The following is a 15785-nucleotide window of genomic DNA, read 5'->3' as shown; positions in this document are numbered from 1 at the left end:
AGAGAGAGAGAGAGGGAGACACAGAATCGGAAACAGGCTCCAGGCTCTGAGCCATCAGCCCAGAGCCTGACGCGGGGCTCGAACTCACGGACCGCGAGATCGTGACCTGGCTGAAGTCGGACGCTTAACTGACTGCGCCACCCAGGCGCCCCGAGATTTTATTTTTTTTAACTGTTGATTGTGCCCTGGAGGACGGGGTGGGGGGTGGGTATATCCTGGAGTTTGGAAGAGAAAGGAACCAGATGGTGAGGGCCTGAACTTCACAGTAGATGTGGGCAGAGGGATGGAGGCAGTTGGGGAAGAATTGGTCGTACTGTTGGCTGATTAGCCTGGGGCACAGGGGTCTAGGATGACTGGGGCGTTTGGGGATCGGAAGACCGAGTGATGGCGACAGCACTCCCCAGTGGCGACAAGGGAAGGAGGGGGGGGTCTGGGAGGGAGGAAGTGGTCTCATGTGGGCGTAAGCAGATTGAGGTACCCATGGGGTGTCCAGTAGGCGGTGAGATTCAGGGCTGATAATGGCTGAGAAGCGGAGCCCAGGTCGGAGGGACCCTTGGGAGTGGCATTGCTGGGGTTCCTTTGGGGACGCGGTGATAGTCACCGTCACTGTCTATGGAATCCTTGAGTGTATCAGGCATACTTGCTGAAAGACGTGACAAGCGCAATAGCGTTTAGTTGTCGAAGAACCCTCTGAAGTCAGTATGATGCTCCCTGCTCGTTCACAGAGAAGGGCACCGAGGCTCAGAAAGGAAAAAGGAACTCGCCCCGTGGTGGATCTTCTACAGGAAGACGCTAGGCTTCAAAGCCTGCGCTTGTAGCTAACAGACTCCCAACTCCCCGCGGAAACAGGACAGAGGTAGATTGACAGGCGATCTACACGCAGCTGGTGTAGTGGGGCTCGAGCCCAGCTCTGTTCCGTGGTGGCACTAGACGAAGGAGGAGCACCCGAGAGAGAAGCAAGCTTCGTACGCAGGTGAACAAGGACTTCGTCTACAGCTCTGGGCGACAGAAGGAAAGGAGGCGGGCTCAGCGACTCTTGCCGCTCTGGGGTCCCGTGTGGAGAGGGCAGTGGAGTTGGAGTCAGGGTGGAGTCAGGGTGTGGGACCAAGGCCGGAGCCCTGGCCTTGAGGAGCTTGGTGCCGGCTGGAGGGGCGGGGCGGGGAGCACACAGACAGGCCACGGAGGCTGAGGGAGTCAGGGTGCCAGTGACCCAGAAAACGGAGCTGGGTCTGGAAGCCTGGAAGGTGTTGCAGGTGGGGACGACTGGTGCGCACACAGAGGGATGCCAGGCTCCTGTCTCACTCGCAGTGACCTCTTGGACATTCATCTGATCTCCCAGCACCCCTGGTGTCTCAGCTCTGAAACTGGGGAGCGGTCTTTGCCCTTGCAGAACTGCCGGCGATATTAACTCTCCTGTACTGAGAGTTTGCCGCTTGCCGGGCGACGTGCCCAGCGCTGTCGGCGATTCACGTATCGTTATTACCCGGTCCTTGTGGTAAAATACATCTAACGTGAGACTGACCATCCTCCCCATTCGCAAGCGTATAGTTCAATGGCATGAGGGGGGTGGACACCAGCACCACCGGCCGCCTTCAGGTCGCTTTTCCTCTTGTAAAGCTGCGATTCTGTATCCATTAAACAGCTCACCATTCGCCCTCTCTCCAGCCCCTGGAAACCAGCATTCTACCTTCTGTCTCTACAGTGTTGACGCCTCTATGTACTTCCTGTAAGTGGGATCGTACAGGACTTGTCTTTCTGTGACCGAGTTATTTCACTCAGCAAAATGTCTTCAAGGTCCTTCCACGTTGTAGCGCACGTCGGCATATCCTTAAGGCTGAATGGCACTCGGTTGTACGTACGTGCCATATTTTGTTTATCCACTCGTGTGTCAGTGGCCACTTGGGTTGCTTCACCTTTGCTATTGTGAATAATGCTGTTCTGGACAGGGGTGTACACGTACCTACTCGAGTCCCCGCTCTCCATTGTCCTTGGGCATGTATCTAGAAATGAAATTGCTGGGCCAAGTGATAATTATATTTGTAATTTTTTGAGGGACCGCCACACCGTTTCCGCAGCAGCTGCAGCATTTTACGTTCCCACCAGCAGCACACAAGGCTTCCAATTTCTCACATCCTTATCAACACATATTGTTTCCTGTTTTTTTTGATAGCACTTATGGGTGTGAGGCAGTATCTCATTGTGGTTTTGATTTGCACTTCCCCAGTGATTAGTGATGTTGAGTATCTTTTCAGGTGCTCGCCGGCCATCTGTATACATTCTTTTGAGAAAAGACTATCCAAGTTCTTTTCCCATTTTTTAGTTGGGCTGTTTGGTTTTGGTTGTTGATTTGTAGGGGTTCTTTATATATACTGTGGCTCCAAAAGTCATACTCTTAACTGTTAGTGACCTGTTAAAGCAAAATGGTGATGGTGATGGTGATGGTGATGATGATGATGATCATCATGATGGTGGTGATGATGAAGATGGTGATGATGATGGTGATGATGGTGATGATGATGATGATCATGATGGTGGTGATGATGAAGATGGTGATGATGATGGTGATGATGGTGGTGGTGATGGTGATGATGATGATGGTGATGAAGATGATGGTGATGATGATGGTGGTGGTGATGATGGTGATGATGGTGGTGATGATGGTGGTGGTGATGGTGTTGTTGATGGTGATGAAGATGATGATGATGATGGTGGTGGTGATGATGGTGGTGATGATGATCGTGATTATGATGGCAATGATGGTGATGAAGATAGTGATGATGATGTCATGGCAGCATTGCCGAGAGTGGAATGCTCCAAAAGGTAAACTGTCAAGTGGTAACTTTGCCTGGAGGTTTTCAGCAAGCCATGGAGAGAAGGTTGGAGAGTCGAGAGTGGCCACCTCAGGATCCCCTTTATTGACAGACTTTGGACTTTACTGACAATATGCTAGAGAACCACTGATGCCCTGGAAGCAACAGGGTGTTTCTAGAAGTGGACACTGTCAGCTATTTGCAGAGTGGGTTGGAAGGACAGATCCTGGCATCCAGGGGCCACGCTTGGGAGCTGCTATAGGACTCAGAGCCTGATGCAGACGTTGCTGCCGTTTACTTGAGGAGGTGACCGGTATTTTCTAGGTGTCTGAAATGCAACTCAAAGAAGCTGTGGCCCAGGCTGTGGAGAACGTCAAGTTTGGAAAGGAGAGGCATCAGTGGAGCCTGGAAGGTAAGAGAAACAGTGAACTTTGACTTGAACATCTTTGCCTTCTTAGACAGCTCAGGGTTGAGCCATTGACTTGCCTTCTACCTCAGCGATGTGACTGTCACATCACCGACGAGCCTGCAACGTGGACAAAGGCTGAAAGCTAGCAGCCTACCAGCTGAGCTCGGCTCACGCGTTTGCTCTGTTGGGGAGGCACACGATGTTCGAAGCATCTGAATTTGTATGTTTCTTCACTGGGCCGGCACTCCTCTGGCCTCTGTTGTTCCCGCCATCCCCTGTCATCTTATACCAGGCTGTCATTGGCAGTTGCCCCTATACACAGTTGAGTTTTCAATCACAAGTTCATAATAATAGACTCTTTAGAAAAAATATCTAATAATATAATATCTAACCTTTCTTAAGGCCTTGTCATGTCAGACACTGGAACTAATTCCTGCATTATTTTACTGGATCCTTACATATAATTTTTATGCACGTTTCTAAGGAAAAAGCGGGCCGCTGAGAGGCTCTCTTACCCAAAATCACATTGTGTGGTGCACAGAGCATCTGGACGGGAACCAGGTCGACTGGCTTCAGTCCCTGGGTGCTAGCGGCCTCTGTGCTCGGCTGAGGGGCATCGGCCAAGCCATCGTGGAGTGTGTGATAGAACAACATGCAAATATTGACAAGGAGGCTACACAGGCTGAAAGCGTTCAGAGAAAAGGTTCTACCCTCTCCACCCACTCAACATTCGTGCTCGGGAAAATATCACTGAGAAACTCACCCATATTTGGACAGTGGTTCTCTCCAGTGGATCAGACGGCAGGTGGATCTTCACTTTCATTTCTTTCTTTTTGGGGCCGAGTTCCTTCTAATGAGGCTGCATTATTTTATGACCAGGAAAAAGCAAAAGAAATCTTGTTCTTCATCGGGGATTCACACCGTGAGCTTGGCTGACTTTGGTTTTCTCCTAAGGTCTAGGATTCTCTTCCACGGGGCTCTCCTCACTCTCCTGGCCTTCCAGAATGAGCTGGAATCTGAGCAAGAGGCTGGGTCTCAGTCTGCTCCCACTCCTTTGAGCTCTGATTGTAGAAAGAAACACACGGGGGGCGGTTTGCCGCTACAGAAAAGGGCCTCTCAGGATTGTGTGGACGGACGCGGTGCTGAGAGTGGGTGTGCGTGCGGGGATGACCCAGGAAGAAAGGCTGGATGGGAGGGAAGAGAAAGGGTACTATGGCTAAGAAAGTGTGGTCCTGAAGCTGTCGATTCGTCCTCAGCTGGAGGAAATGGTATCCTCTTGCTACAAGGCTCAACGCACACTGGCCGGTGTCCTCTCTCTCTTCGATGCTGAGCCCCCAAAACAAGCTCGGTGACCCTATAACTATTATCCCCATTTTACAGGTGAAAAGATGGAGTTTTGCTGGTTGGGTTTCCCAGGAGGCCAGCTTGGCATGCAGGGTGCTATCTCGGAGGGGTCCAAGGGGTCGGAGCCCGTGGAGGGGAGGAGAGAAGAGGGCTGGGCAGAGGGAGGAGGTGAGCTGAGATGCCAGCTTCAGCCCTGGAACTGTGGAGCTAAAAGACACGTTAGAATTGTCTGGTTTGGTGGCAGACGCTCCCGCCCACCCCCCCTTTACAGCCCATCTCCGTCGGTCATCGGACGCAAGCTCGCCTTGGGGAGACAGCTCCTGTAGGCAGTCCCTAGAGGGGCGGACAGTGGCAGGCATCTGCCACCAGCCCTTCCACAGGTGGGACAGCGAGCCCTTCTTTGACGGGCAAGTTGGGGACACGTCTCCATGCCCATCACACGGAGACTCAGGTTGGGTGATTTTCCCAAGCTGGAGTCATACGGCTTTTCTGGGACAAACCCGAGACGGCCGGGCTCCAAATCCCCAGTGACCTCAGATGGGAAGCAGACAGCCCGGGGTGCAGCGTGCAGCCCGGGGCGGTCGGGAGCGCGGCCAAGGGTGCGTTTGCCTCCCAAGCCCAGCTGTGGGGGTTCCTCGTGCTTCCCCTGCAGGTGTCCCGAGGCTGGAGAGCAGCTGGCATGGGCGGCCGACCTTGGAGAAGGAGAGAGAGAGGAACTCAGCAGGCCCTAATCGCAGGGCTCAGAAGGTCATGATCCGTTCCAGCAGCGACAGCAGCTACGTGTCCGGGTCCCCCGGGGGAAGCCCCGTCAGCGGCAGCGAGCAGCAGCCTTCCGACCCGGAAGTCCACACGCCCAGCCCGAGCCTGTCCCCGGTGCAGGAGCCAGGGACGCTTCCCGTGGCTCCGTCCCGGCCGCCCCAGGAGAGCCCGCCCCGCCCTGGGTTCCCGCACAGCCACCCACCGCTGAGACTGAAGAAATCCTTCGAGATTTTGGTGAGAAAACCCACGACCTCCAAGCCCAAGCCTCCGCCCAGAAAATACTTTAAAAGTGACAGCGACCCTCAGAAGAGTCTGGAAGAGAGAGAGAACTCCCCATGCCCTTCAGGGCCCACTTTGCCGGTGTGTGGCCAGGTGAGAGAGGGGCCGGACGGGTCGAATGTTCTCTCGAGCGCCAGAGCCGGGAGGAGCGGTTGGTTTTGTGGTTGTCGTTGGTTGTTTTCATTTCACTTTTTTGCATGGTGGTTCCCGAGCGAGCACCAAGCAGCAGTGGTGGCCCCGGGGAGGGAAGGTTTCTCCTGCTCTGTCAGACAGAAGGGGCCCAGCTCAAGCCTAGGGCTGCCTGTGCAAGGACTCGAGGCTTGTCAGGCCCGGAACGGAAGCCCCAGTCCTGCTGCTGGCCTCCGGGCTCCCTTCCAAAATATACCGGAATTTACGATGGAGTCCAGCAGCGCCCCCAGAAGGCCGCTCCGTGCCGGGCGGGCAGGGGGTGTTTCGCACACGCTTCTTCAGGCGTGGTGCTTTTGCTGGGAGATTGGCCTACCGTGAGGCTCGGAGTCGCCAAGAGCTAGCTGGCGTCTGTCATTAGCGAGTCGACCCATGTGACGGCGAGAAACTGTTTCGGGCTTCTTTCCCAATCAGCTCTGCCCACCCGCTTCCTCGTAGGTGCGGCTTGGGGGGGGATCCCAAGCTCTCGGAGCCTCAGTTTCCCTAGCTGTTCACTGGGGCTGTATAGCGGCTCCCGGCGAGGGCTGTGGTGCCCATTAAACGGAGCCACCTAGCAAACCTCAGGTGCATGAGCGTCATCGCTGTGATTGTCCCTCCATCACATCTGTTCAGGACCTCAGTTTCCTTCCTCTGCCCCTCGCCGCCCCGTAGGGGAAGGCGGACTGACGGCCGGGAGCACCGTCGAGCACCAGGAGACCAGTTCTCTCCTATCTAATGAGCTCAAACCATCACTGAAATCCCTGCCCCCCGTCTCCCCTGTAAGCCCACGCTTTTCTCCTCCCTTGAGCACTGCGGGTGCCTCGCCCCAGTTCAGCCCTACGCCACCCAGAGGCGAGGGTCCCAACCACGAAAAGAGTGGACTGAGCGCAGGCTCCCACTGCCAGTGGGTCGACCCCCAGCTACGCTGCCTGTCACATCCCCGCCTTGGCCGGGCAGGTGGGCGTGGGGCCCCGGGACACTCCTCCGCCCGTCTGTGACTGGGGCTGATGACAGACTCCGGGAACGGAAGCCCCCCCCCCCCCCCGGAGCGGTGGGGTGGGCAGGTGGGGGAGGAAGGTTCTGAGAGGGAGGGTGACAGGGACGGAAGGAGGAAGCACGGTCCCGCGGAGAGCTGCAGGATGTGGCTGCCCTAGCCACACCTGGTGGGCTTGTCCAGGTGGGTCCGGTCCCCCCCCTGCCCCGCCCCCCGTAGGCAAATGTCGCATTTCCCTGTGGGTCCAGAAGGGCGGATGAGGGACAGACAGGCTGAGGAGCCAGGCTCTTTGCTTTGTTCCTGGAGAAAAGGGGGGGCGGCTTTGCCAGGACAGGGGCAGGGCGCAGAGAAATGGCAAAACCAGGACGCAAAGCTGGATGTCACTCTTCAAGTTCCCTCGACGGTTTCTGGGGACTTCTCACTGGATGTGTCCCTCCGTGGCCCCAGTGTACAATATCTGTCTGTCCTTTTCTCCCCCCCGACCCCCTGCAGTCCTTCCTCCCCAGGACGACCCCCAAGCCTCACCCGTCCTGTAACTCACGGGGACTTAACTTCCATAACCAAAATGACCTCAGGGAGACCAGTTCTCTCCTATCTAATGAGCTCAAATCATCACTGAAATCCCCGCCCCCCCGTCTCCCCTGTAAGCCCACGCTTTTCTCCTCCCTTCCCCTCTCTCTCCGTTGCCTGCCTAGCACCGTGCTAGGGAAGACCCCTTGGAGGAAAACGTGAGTAAAACTGAGCTGAATTCAGGGGCCATTTAAGAAAAAATAAATAGGGGCGCCTGGGTGGCTCAGTCGGTTAAGCGTCCGACTTCAGCTCAGGTCACGATCTCGCGGTCCGCGAGTTCGAGCCCCGCGTCGGGCTTTGGGCTGATGGCTCAGAGCCTGGAGCCTGCTTCCGATTCTGTGTCTCCCTCTCTCTCTGCCCCTCCGCCGTTCATGCTCTGTCTCTCTTTGTCTCAAAAATAAATGTTAAAAAAAAAATAAAAAAAAAAAATAAAAAATAAATAAAAAAGCACCTCCCTCACAGAAGGGACAATGAAAACAACAGACGAGGTCTGTGTCTGCTCTGAGTACTGGGCTCGGTACCTGAGTGTCAGCCTGTAACACTGTCAGCAGCTCGTGGACGGGGATAAGTGTCACCTTGAGGAGCCCCCAGAGGAGCGAAGCTAAGTTCTAGCCCCCCGCCTAGTACGTAAAGCTTTGAACGCCATGGCCAAGCCTTGCTCCTTCAAAGGTCTAGTTCAAGGAGCGCACTGACTCCGGGGTTGCTTGGTCTCTCCCCGAGCTCCGTTCTCCGACCGGGACCTTGGGCGGGGGCGATGCTTTGCGAACACGCTTCTCACTCTGGTAGCCCTCATGTTCTCGAAGACCGTTCATTGCCAACGTAGGTGTTAGTCTCGGGCCCCGGACGTTTGCCGTTTCTGTTTTAGTCCCAAGCGATGCGTTTGTTCCCCCTTCCGTCCTTCGTCCCGGGAGGAAGCCTGTGGCCTTGTCCAATAGCCAGCTGGCCATCCGCCTGACTCGGGACCGAAAGGACACAGAGGCGGCCACGGCGTCGCCCTGGTGACCCCTCTCTTGTCCTTCTTCTTGTCGCGGCCGGCATCTTGCTGCTGCTCTGCCCGCGGGTGTCCGGCTCTCTGGAGCGCTCTTGTTCTGCTTCTCTGCCTGGAAAATTCTCACTCTTTGTTCGAGAACCAGACAGAAAGCAGTTCTCTGGGGAGCCTCCTTCAGCTCTCTGCTTCCTCCGGGCCCCAGGAGCATCTCGTTGGTGCCGCGCGGACGGGCCAACTCCGGGCAGGTGGTAGACGGGCGCGTGGGGCCCCGTCCGCCTCGTCCCGAGGCTGTTTCATGAGGGAGCCCGGGACCGCGTGGGGCTCAGTGGGGACAACACGTCTGCCTGGGCGGACGCGGGGCCAGGGCAGGTGCTGCAGGGGCAGGCGATGGCTCGGGTCCCCAGGCTCTGTCGTCCTCCCAACGCGCTTACGAAACATCACTGCGCGTAACGGTGCAGAAGGCGATCGACTCCCATTTTGTCCTAAGACTGGCGGCCCCCCGCGCCCTCCCCCACCGGGGCGGTGGCCCAGCTGGCTGCAGGGGCAAATGCGGCGGGGCCAGGCTCCTTCCACACCCCTGCTTCTTGTCCCTGTCCCGGGGGCCAGGGGGCTTTCACGGTCCATAAGGAGGGGTGTGCCCTGGAGGTGGGCCTCCGACGACGCGGGTGGCCCAGGGCGCCGGGGAACCTGTGGTGGGAGCACCTCAGGGGGCTCTCCAGCCCGGGTGCACCTTGCATTCTGACGGCTGGAGGCCACCGCCTGCACGTGGCCTCACTTCCTGTTTACACTACAGGAAGCCAGCGGGCTGCCGCCAGCGCCTCGGCCGCCAGGGCAGGAAGACACGGCGGGGAGAGCCCCCCGCGCCCTCGCCTGTTGCCCGGGGCCCGTGGCGGGCCCGTCCTCGGAGGCCGAGCCGGGGAGGAGAGGAGCCAGCCCAGGTAGGCTTTCGTTTCGGTCTTCTGGAAGGAAGGACCTCTCGGGTAAAGGTCTGGGGAATGAGGTAAGATTGTGGGTTTGGCCTGAGGTTGGAGGTTCTGACCCCAGGGACAGGGGGTTCTGACCCTGGGGAGGGGGGTTCTGACCCTGGGGATGCAAGGTTCTGACCCCAGGGAGGGGAGGGTTCTTACCCCAGGGATGTAGGGTTCTGGCCCTGGGGAGGGGGGGTTTTGACCCCAGGGATGTAGGGTTCTGACCCTGGGGAGGGGTGGTTCTGACCCTCGGAAGGGGGGGGTTCTGATCCTGGGGATGTAGGGTTCTGATCCCAGGGAGGGAGGGTTCTGACCCTGGGGAGGGGCTTCCGACCCCAAGGATGAGGGTTCTGACCCCGGGGATGTAGGGTTCTGACCCCGAGGAGGGGCATTTCTGACCCCGAGGATAGGGGTTCTGACCCCGGGGAAGGGTGGTTTTGACCCTGGGAGGGGGTTCTGACCCCGGAAACGTAGGGTTCTGACCCCGAGCATGGACACAGCAGCTGCACTCAGGCTGACGAGCAGGCAGGAGTCCTGGGGCGCCCGGACGGCAGGACAGGGGGTCACTGCCGGTCTGGGGAGCTCGTGGTCAGGCTGACGATGCGGTGGGCAGTCAGCTGGGGGACAGATGGTGACCGGCTGTCGCACACAGCATCCAGCCCGTCCCGGCTGCGGGCAGCTTGGCTCGTGCTGGCGGGCGCTGTGCCCGTGGGGGTGGCTGTGCTCGCGTGGCGGCCCTGCCATTGCTGAGACGTGGGCTGCGTGTGTGGTGGCAGCCTGTGGCCTGCTAGAACGGGCACAGGACCTGGGGTCAGGAAGACCCCCGTGGGACACCCGGCTCTGCCCCTCCGGACAGCCCTCTTTGCTTTTCTGAGCTGCAACCACTCATCAGCAAGGCGCGCATTGCACGCCGGCTTCGTGCGGCTCAGTGCCAGGTGCTGGACGGAGGCAGGGGCAGGGGGACAGAGAGAGGGGGCTGACCGGCTCCTGCCACCAAGGAGCCCCCGCTAGTGGCAGACAAAAAACTCTGTAGGCTACAAGCCACACAGATGGCTTCTCTGAGAAACGCTACATGAAAAGTACACGAATGGGCTCCTGGAGGGTCGGGGGGCGTTATGGGTGGAAACGTCTGGCCCGTCTCGCCCGGAGCAGGTGCCCCACGGCTGCCGGCTCCCCCCGCACTCTGCCTTCCCTTAGTCACCCCGATAGAGGAACACGGTAGGGAACGCCTCAGTGCTCTGCCTGCAAGAGAGCCTCACCCCAGCGTGCAGAGGGCTTGCGGGCGGATGCTCTGACCACGGAGCCTCTGACAGCCCTTTGCAGCAGAGCGACTTTTAAATGCAGAACCAGAACCGGGCGAGGAGGGCCGGGCCCCCTCGGCAGAGCCCTGGAGTCGGCAGTAACCACGCACGTCTTCCCGACTGTGTGGGGCGCCTCTGGTATCTTTGGGGCTCAACTAAGGCTCTCACGGTCTATTTTCATTGAAGCCGGGCACTGGGATGAGGGGAGAGCAAGGGTCAGTCCTCCTCACCCTGGGCCGTGTCACCCCTCACCCCCCCCTCCCCAGAGCGCAAATCCAGAGTCACAGCCTCTTAACCAGGGAAAGGGCGGGCCTGGGGGCCACGGAAGGGTCACCCGTCCACTTGGCCTTGTTGCTGTGTGGGGCTCGGAGGCCGGCCTCCCTCTGTCCCTGGGTAAGAGAGCGTCCCCAGCCTTCCAGAAGGGATGCGCAAATATGTAAGATGCTGACCGGCGAGGGGGGCGGAGAACCAAGGTGGCCGGGTGCGCCCCCTCTGAAAGCCCGTCCTCGCTGCTTCTTACAAGGCGGGCGGTCCAAACCGGATACGGCCACCAATCCGTGAGCTGGGGCTGAAAAGCTGGGAAGGTAGGCAAATTGCTTTGGCTTTTCCATTTGTGACGGCTTGCTGGCGGGCTGCTTGGAGCCACGGAAAGGGCACAAGGAACCAGCGGTTGGGGTCTCGCCCTGGCTGGGCCAGCAGGCGGTCCCTTACCCTCCCGAATGCTGGATTCCTCAGTTGTGAGATGCCAGACAGAGGCCCAGAGGCGCCCTGCAAACGCGTCCGGCCCTGAAATGCTGAGAAGCTAACTGTGGTTCTGAAGGGGTTGCTAGTGGGGGCTTACGCCCCAGGGCCCAGCGTGGGTACTCACCGCCCCCCCAGCCCCCGAGGCCTCCTTGGCGTCTCGCTCTGAGACTAGAACTCAGGGGCAATGTTTCTGCGCTGCAGGGGTCCCAACGTCCCCGGTGAAACACCCGCTCCTTAAGAGGCAGGCCCGGATGGACTATAGCCTCGACATCGCGGCCGAAGAGCCCTGGGTGAGAATTTCCGACTGCATCAAGAACCTGTTCAGCCCCATCATGAGTGACGGCCACGGCCACAGGCCGCTGCAGCCCGGTGCCAGTCTGGGCGAAGAAGACAGGGTGCAGGGCCGCCCGGACGGGACCCCGCCGGAGCTGGGCGCCACCGGTGCTGCCCCCAAGGTCTGCAAGTCGGTGGACAGCGGCACCGTGAAGAAGGGTCCTCCCGTGGCCCCCAAGCCGGCCTGGTTCCGCCACAGCTTGAAAAGTCTGAGGACGCGTGCTGCAGACCCGAGGCGGCTGCCCGACCCGGCCTCCCCCACCCAGCCGGCACCTGCTTCCAGGGAGCGCCCCCCGGGGCCGCCCACCCGGGCCTTCTCCTCCATCAAGCAGAGAATCAGCTCTTTTGAGACCTTCGGCTCCTGTCAGCTGCCCAGCAGAGGAGCCCAGAGAGCGAGCCTCGAGGCCTCCGTTGGGGAGGCAGCACGGCCCCCGGGGGAGCAAGAGGGAGGTCGGCTTTCTGGCCTCTGGGGGCGAGGGGCCGCCCCCACCTCCGAGCAGCAGCAGCAGCCAGAGCGAGAGCAGGTGCCGCAGGGCCCCCCCACCCACCCCGAGCCCGGGGACCCGGGTGCATCGGGGTCCCCTCTCCCGGGACGGCAGTCCAGCCAGAAAGCCCCCCTCCCTGACCCCGACCCTCTCCTGAGGCTGCTGTCGACACATGCGGAGGAACCTCGAGGCCCGGTGGTCAAGGTGCCCGGCCAGCGGGCACGAAGCTTCCCGCTGTCCAGGACCCAGTCCTGCGAGGTGAAGCCGCCGGGCGAGAAGACCAGTCAGCTCTACTCCATCAGTAGCCGGGTGTCGTCGGCTGTCATGAAGTCCTTGCTGTGCCTCCCGTCCTCTGTCTCCTGGGGCCAGGCTGCCTGCACCCCCAAGGACGGGGGCTGTCCCGCGTCGTCGGCCAGCGACGCCCCGGCCGCGAGCAATGCTGCAGAACCGCCTGCCTCGGACATGGGGTTCTCCCTCAAGTGAGTACGGCCGGTGCCCGCCTCCCCCTCCCGTCTTCTCTGCTTCCCCATCGTCCTTTCTCTCGCATCTGCGCGTGTCCTTGAAACTTGGTCTCGGGGGTACCGAAGGGCCGTTCTGCCTGCTCTTTTCTGTGCGTGTGCGTGAGCGTTACACGTTCCCTGCGAAGGAGGAGTCTCACGGCACCTGTTCTGGAAGGGATGGGGTCGGGGGAGGCGCCGGTGGCCCACGGAGGTTTGGAAAGCGAATGCTCCTGCTCGGGAAGGCCAGACTGGAGCCGGGAGGTGACGGCCGCCCCCCTCCCCCCCCGGAAGGAATCCAGGCCCACCCTGCACGGGGGTTCAGGCCCCCGGCACCGGGTGCCGGGGGGTCCGGCTCCGGCGCTGACTCCCTGACCCCCTCAGTTCGCTCTTCAGTTGAGATTAGGAGGGGGTCTCCCCACGGTCCCGTCCCGGATCAGAACAAGTCTGCGTTTGCCTGGCTTTATTTCTTATTCTGATACTGCCCACAAGTGCTTGGGACCCGCTGACCCTGACGTCTCATGTGGCAGCCGCTGCAGACAGCCTGGGAAGGAGCAGGGGTGACCCTGGAAACACTGAGAGCAGGGTCTAGACGGCCAGACCGACGCACGGGTCGCTAGCCAGAGCGGGCAGCTGTGGAGGTACCCCGTAACGTTGAGGGTGCCCGGCCGGGAGCTCTCGCCGAGGCTCCCCATTAGAATTTACTGCCGCGGGACGTCTCCCCCTGCTGGCGGTAAAGATCTGCCAGCCAGAGGGAGCCGTAGTTTCCTGTCAGTGAAACCACGGTTTCCTGCAAAATATGAGGTGTAGCTGGAAAAACCCGGCTACAAATATCAAAACGAGTTCCGAAGAAAACGGAAGGCCAGATGCTGGCTGCGTGGGCGCTGTCTGTGGTCGTTCGGTGCCGACGGGGTCACGCAGGTGCCGATGGGGGACGCGCAGGTGCCGGGGCCAGCTGTCACGGAGGGCGGGGAGTGTGTTTCTAGGCCCCGGGGCTGCCAGCGTTGGGGCAGATTGTCCAAAGCGTCCCCTACGCCCCGGGGGGAGGTGCCGAGGTTTGGAGACACCGACTCTGGAGTCAGACGCACCACGGTCTGCGATTATGAGTCCCAGATCTGGGCATTCCGTAGCCATGTGGCCACAGACGAGGCGTCGACCCTCGGGGAGCCCCAGTTTCCTCACAGCTGTCGTGGAGGGGTGCCGGCACCTGCTCGGATTTCTTGCGCCAAATAATAGCATGCACATCGGTGCTCAGCCCCGTATCTGCCGCCGAGCGGTCATGCGCTAAATGTGAGCTCCCATCAATATTCTGATCTGTCCCACACGCTGTGTCTGTACGAAAGCCTTTCAGAGCTGAGAGAGTACACGGAGGGGCTCGGGGAGCCCACGGAAGCCGACAGCCGGGACCACTGCTCCCCTCAGTCTGGCCAATCGGTTATCTCCCTGCTGAGCGCCGAGGAGTTAAAGAAGCTCATCGAGGAAGTGAAGGTTCTGGATGAAGCGACCTTAAAGGTAGGCTTCCTTTGCAAGCGCCCGCAGTGACCAAGGCCGTACTCCGAGCCGTGGTCGGAGCGGGGTCGGAGCCCGCGGGGGCGGGACAGGGCCTCACTGGACCCCTGAGACTCGACCCGCCACTCGAACGGAGCTTGGTGGCTTCTCAACTGCTTGCGATCATTGGCTCCTTGCATCTTTGTAGCCATTTTGTAAAGGAGCCAGGTGAGCTCAGCTCAAGGTCACAGAGGTTTTCTGCCCCCAAGTTCTGTGCCTCGTGCACATCCCACGGCCTGCCGGCCTGGCGTTCACGTCCGGGAGATGCTTCAGGGCACCGTGCTGTTGTAAGCCGCGGGAATTTCCGAGCTCTGACCCCGGAGGCCTCCCCTGCCCACCGAGAGAGGGGGCTCCTTCCAGGGCTTGTGAGGCCCCGCCCCCGAAGTCACTCAAGCCATTGCGAAAGTGCCACTTCCCATAGGCTTCTGAGCACGACCGCAAGATGTGTGGAGAGGAAGTGGCCGGGCAGAGCTGAGGTCCGCTCAGCTCAGGCGCTCAAGGGCTTGCCCCCTCCTGCGTTGCCCCAGATCTGCAAAGGCTTTCCGCACCAGAATCGTCCAAGATTCTGCAAGAATTAGGGAGGCATCCTAGTTGGAATTCTCCAGGCCAAGGGTGTGGCTTAGCCTGAGCCGCACAAGACGCCCTGGGCTACGACTCACCCATCACCCGTAGCACCCTGGCACCATCGTCCCCCGGGGCCTCATTCACATGAAATAGCGCAGGCAAAAGTGTGTAGAACACAGAGAGCTGTCTCGTGTAGGGTGTCACCGGGAGACCATTTGCTTTTCTGCCGGACGAGGGCCCCTTACAGGGCAAGTAACCGGATACTTGGGTCAAAGTGGGGAGATGTGGGCCAGTGCTGGGGTAGAGCTGGGTGGTGAGATCCCTTCGTCCCTCTGGGTCGTGGGGGCTCCAAGCCCAAGGGTCACAGAGTCAGCTGCGCGACAGGTGCCCCGGTGGTGCCAGAACGAGTGAATTGTTCAGGTGAGGTCGTTCCCTCCCAGCGAGGGCCAACTCGTGGGCCGAGAGCCACGTGGAAGCGCAGGTGTATTTTCGTGGATCCGCGTGGGGATGTGATAAATCATCATAGTCTGAATGTTCCGAAACCTGAACTGACGCCCGGTTGTCCGGCTTCTCTCTTTGCTTAAAGGGAACGGTCGGGTAGCGCTGGGTCTACGCGGCCACGTAGCAGGTTCCTTTGGGCGGGGGGACGTGCTGCCTGGTCCCCGGCAGTTCCCGTCACCCCTAAATCTCTCACGTCTGCACAGTCCGCTCCTGTAAGCCGTCTGCCTGGCCCCCCGGATGCGTTTCAGCTTGGGGCCTCGGGTCAAGACCAGAAGGAGCCTCTCTGATTCCAGACAGCGCAGAAGGATTGTTTTGGCTCCTGTGAGCCCACGTGCAGGCCGGAAGCATGTGTGTGTGTGTGTGCGTGGGCTCTTGGCGCGTGTGCGTGCATGGGCGTGCGTGTGTGTGGGCTCTTGGGGGCACGCGTGTGTGCGTGGGCACGTGTGTGCGTGGGTTCTTGTGGGCGCGCGTGTGTACGTGGGCGCGCGTGTGTATGGGCTCTTGTGGGCGCGCGTGTGTGCGTGGG

The 15785-nt window shown here is 59.8% G+C and overlaps 1 protein-coding gene across 3 annotated transcripts in view; it reads left to right on the top strand.

The window, feature by feature from the left end:
- IL16 (interleukin 16) overlaps nt 1–15785 on the top strand; it is a 42516-nt gene that overhangs the window by 20677 nt on the left and 6054 nt on the right. The window contains exons 8-12 of one of the 3 annotated variants that reach the window (XM_049614342.1): nt 3135–3222; nt 5216–5694; nt 9112–9256; nt 11533–12628; nt 13990–14158. In XM_049614342.1, coding sequence (XP_049470299.1) covers nt 3135–3222; nt 5216–5694; nt 9112–9256; nt 11533–12628; nt 13990–14158 — 1977 coding nt within the window. Of the gene's footprint in view, nt 1–3134; nt 3223–5215; nt 5695–9111; nt 9319–9556; nt 11172–11532; nt 12629–13989; nt 14159–15785 lie in introns of those variants that run through there. The other 2 variants (XM_049614340.1, XM_049614341.1) reach the window with 2 other exon arrangements.

Source organism: Panthera uncia (assembly GCF_023721935.1).
Source record: "Panthera uncia isolate 11264 chromosome B3 unlocalized genomic scaffold, Puncia_PCG_1.0 HiC_scaffold_2, whole genome shotgun sequence".
NCBI classification, from domain to species: domain Eukaryota; kingdom Metazoa; phylum Chordata; class Mammalia; order Carnivora; family Felidae; genus Panthera; species Panthera uncia.
Note: the sequence above shows the minus strand (reverse complement) of the source record. Positions and strands in the feature narration are given on the sequence as shown.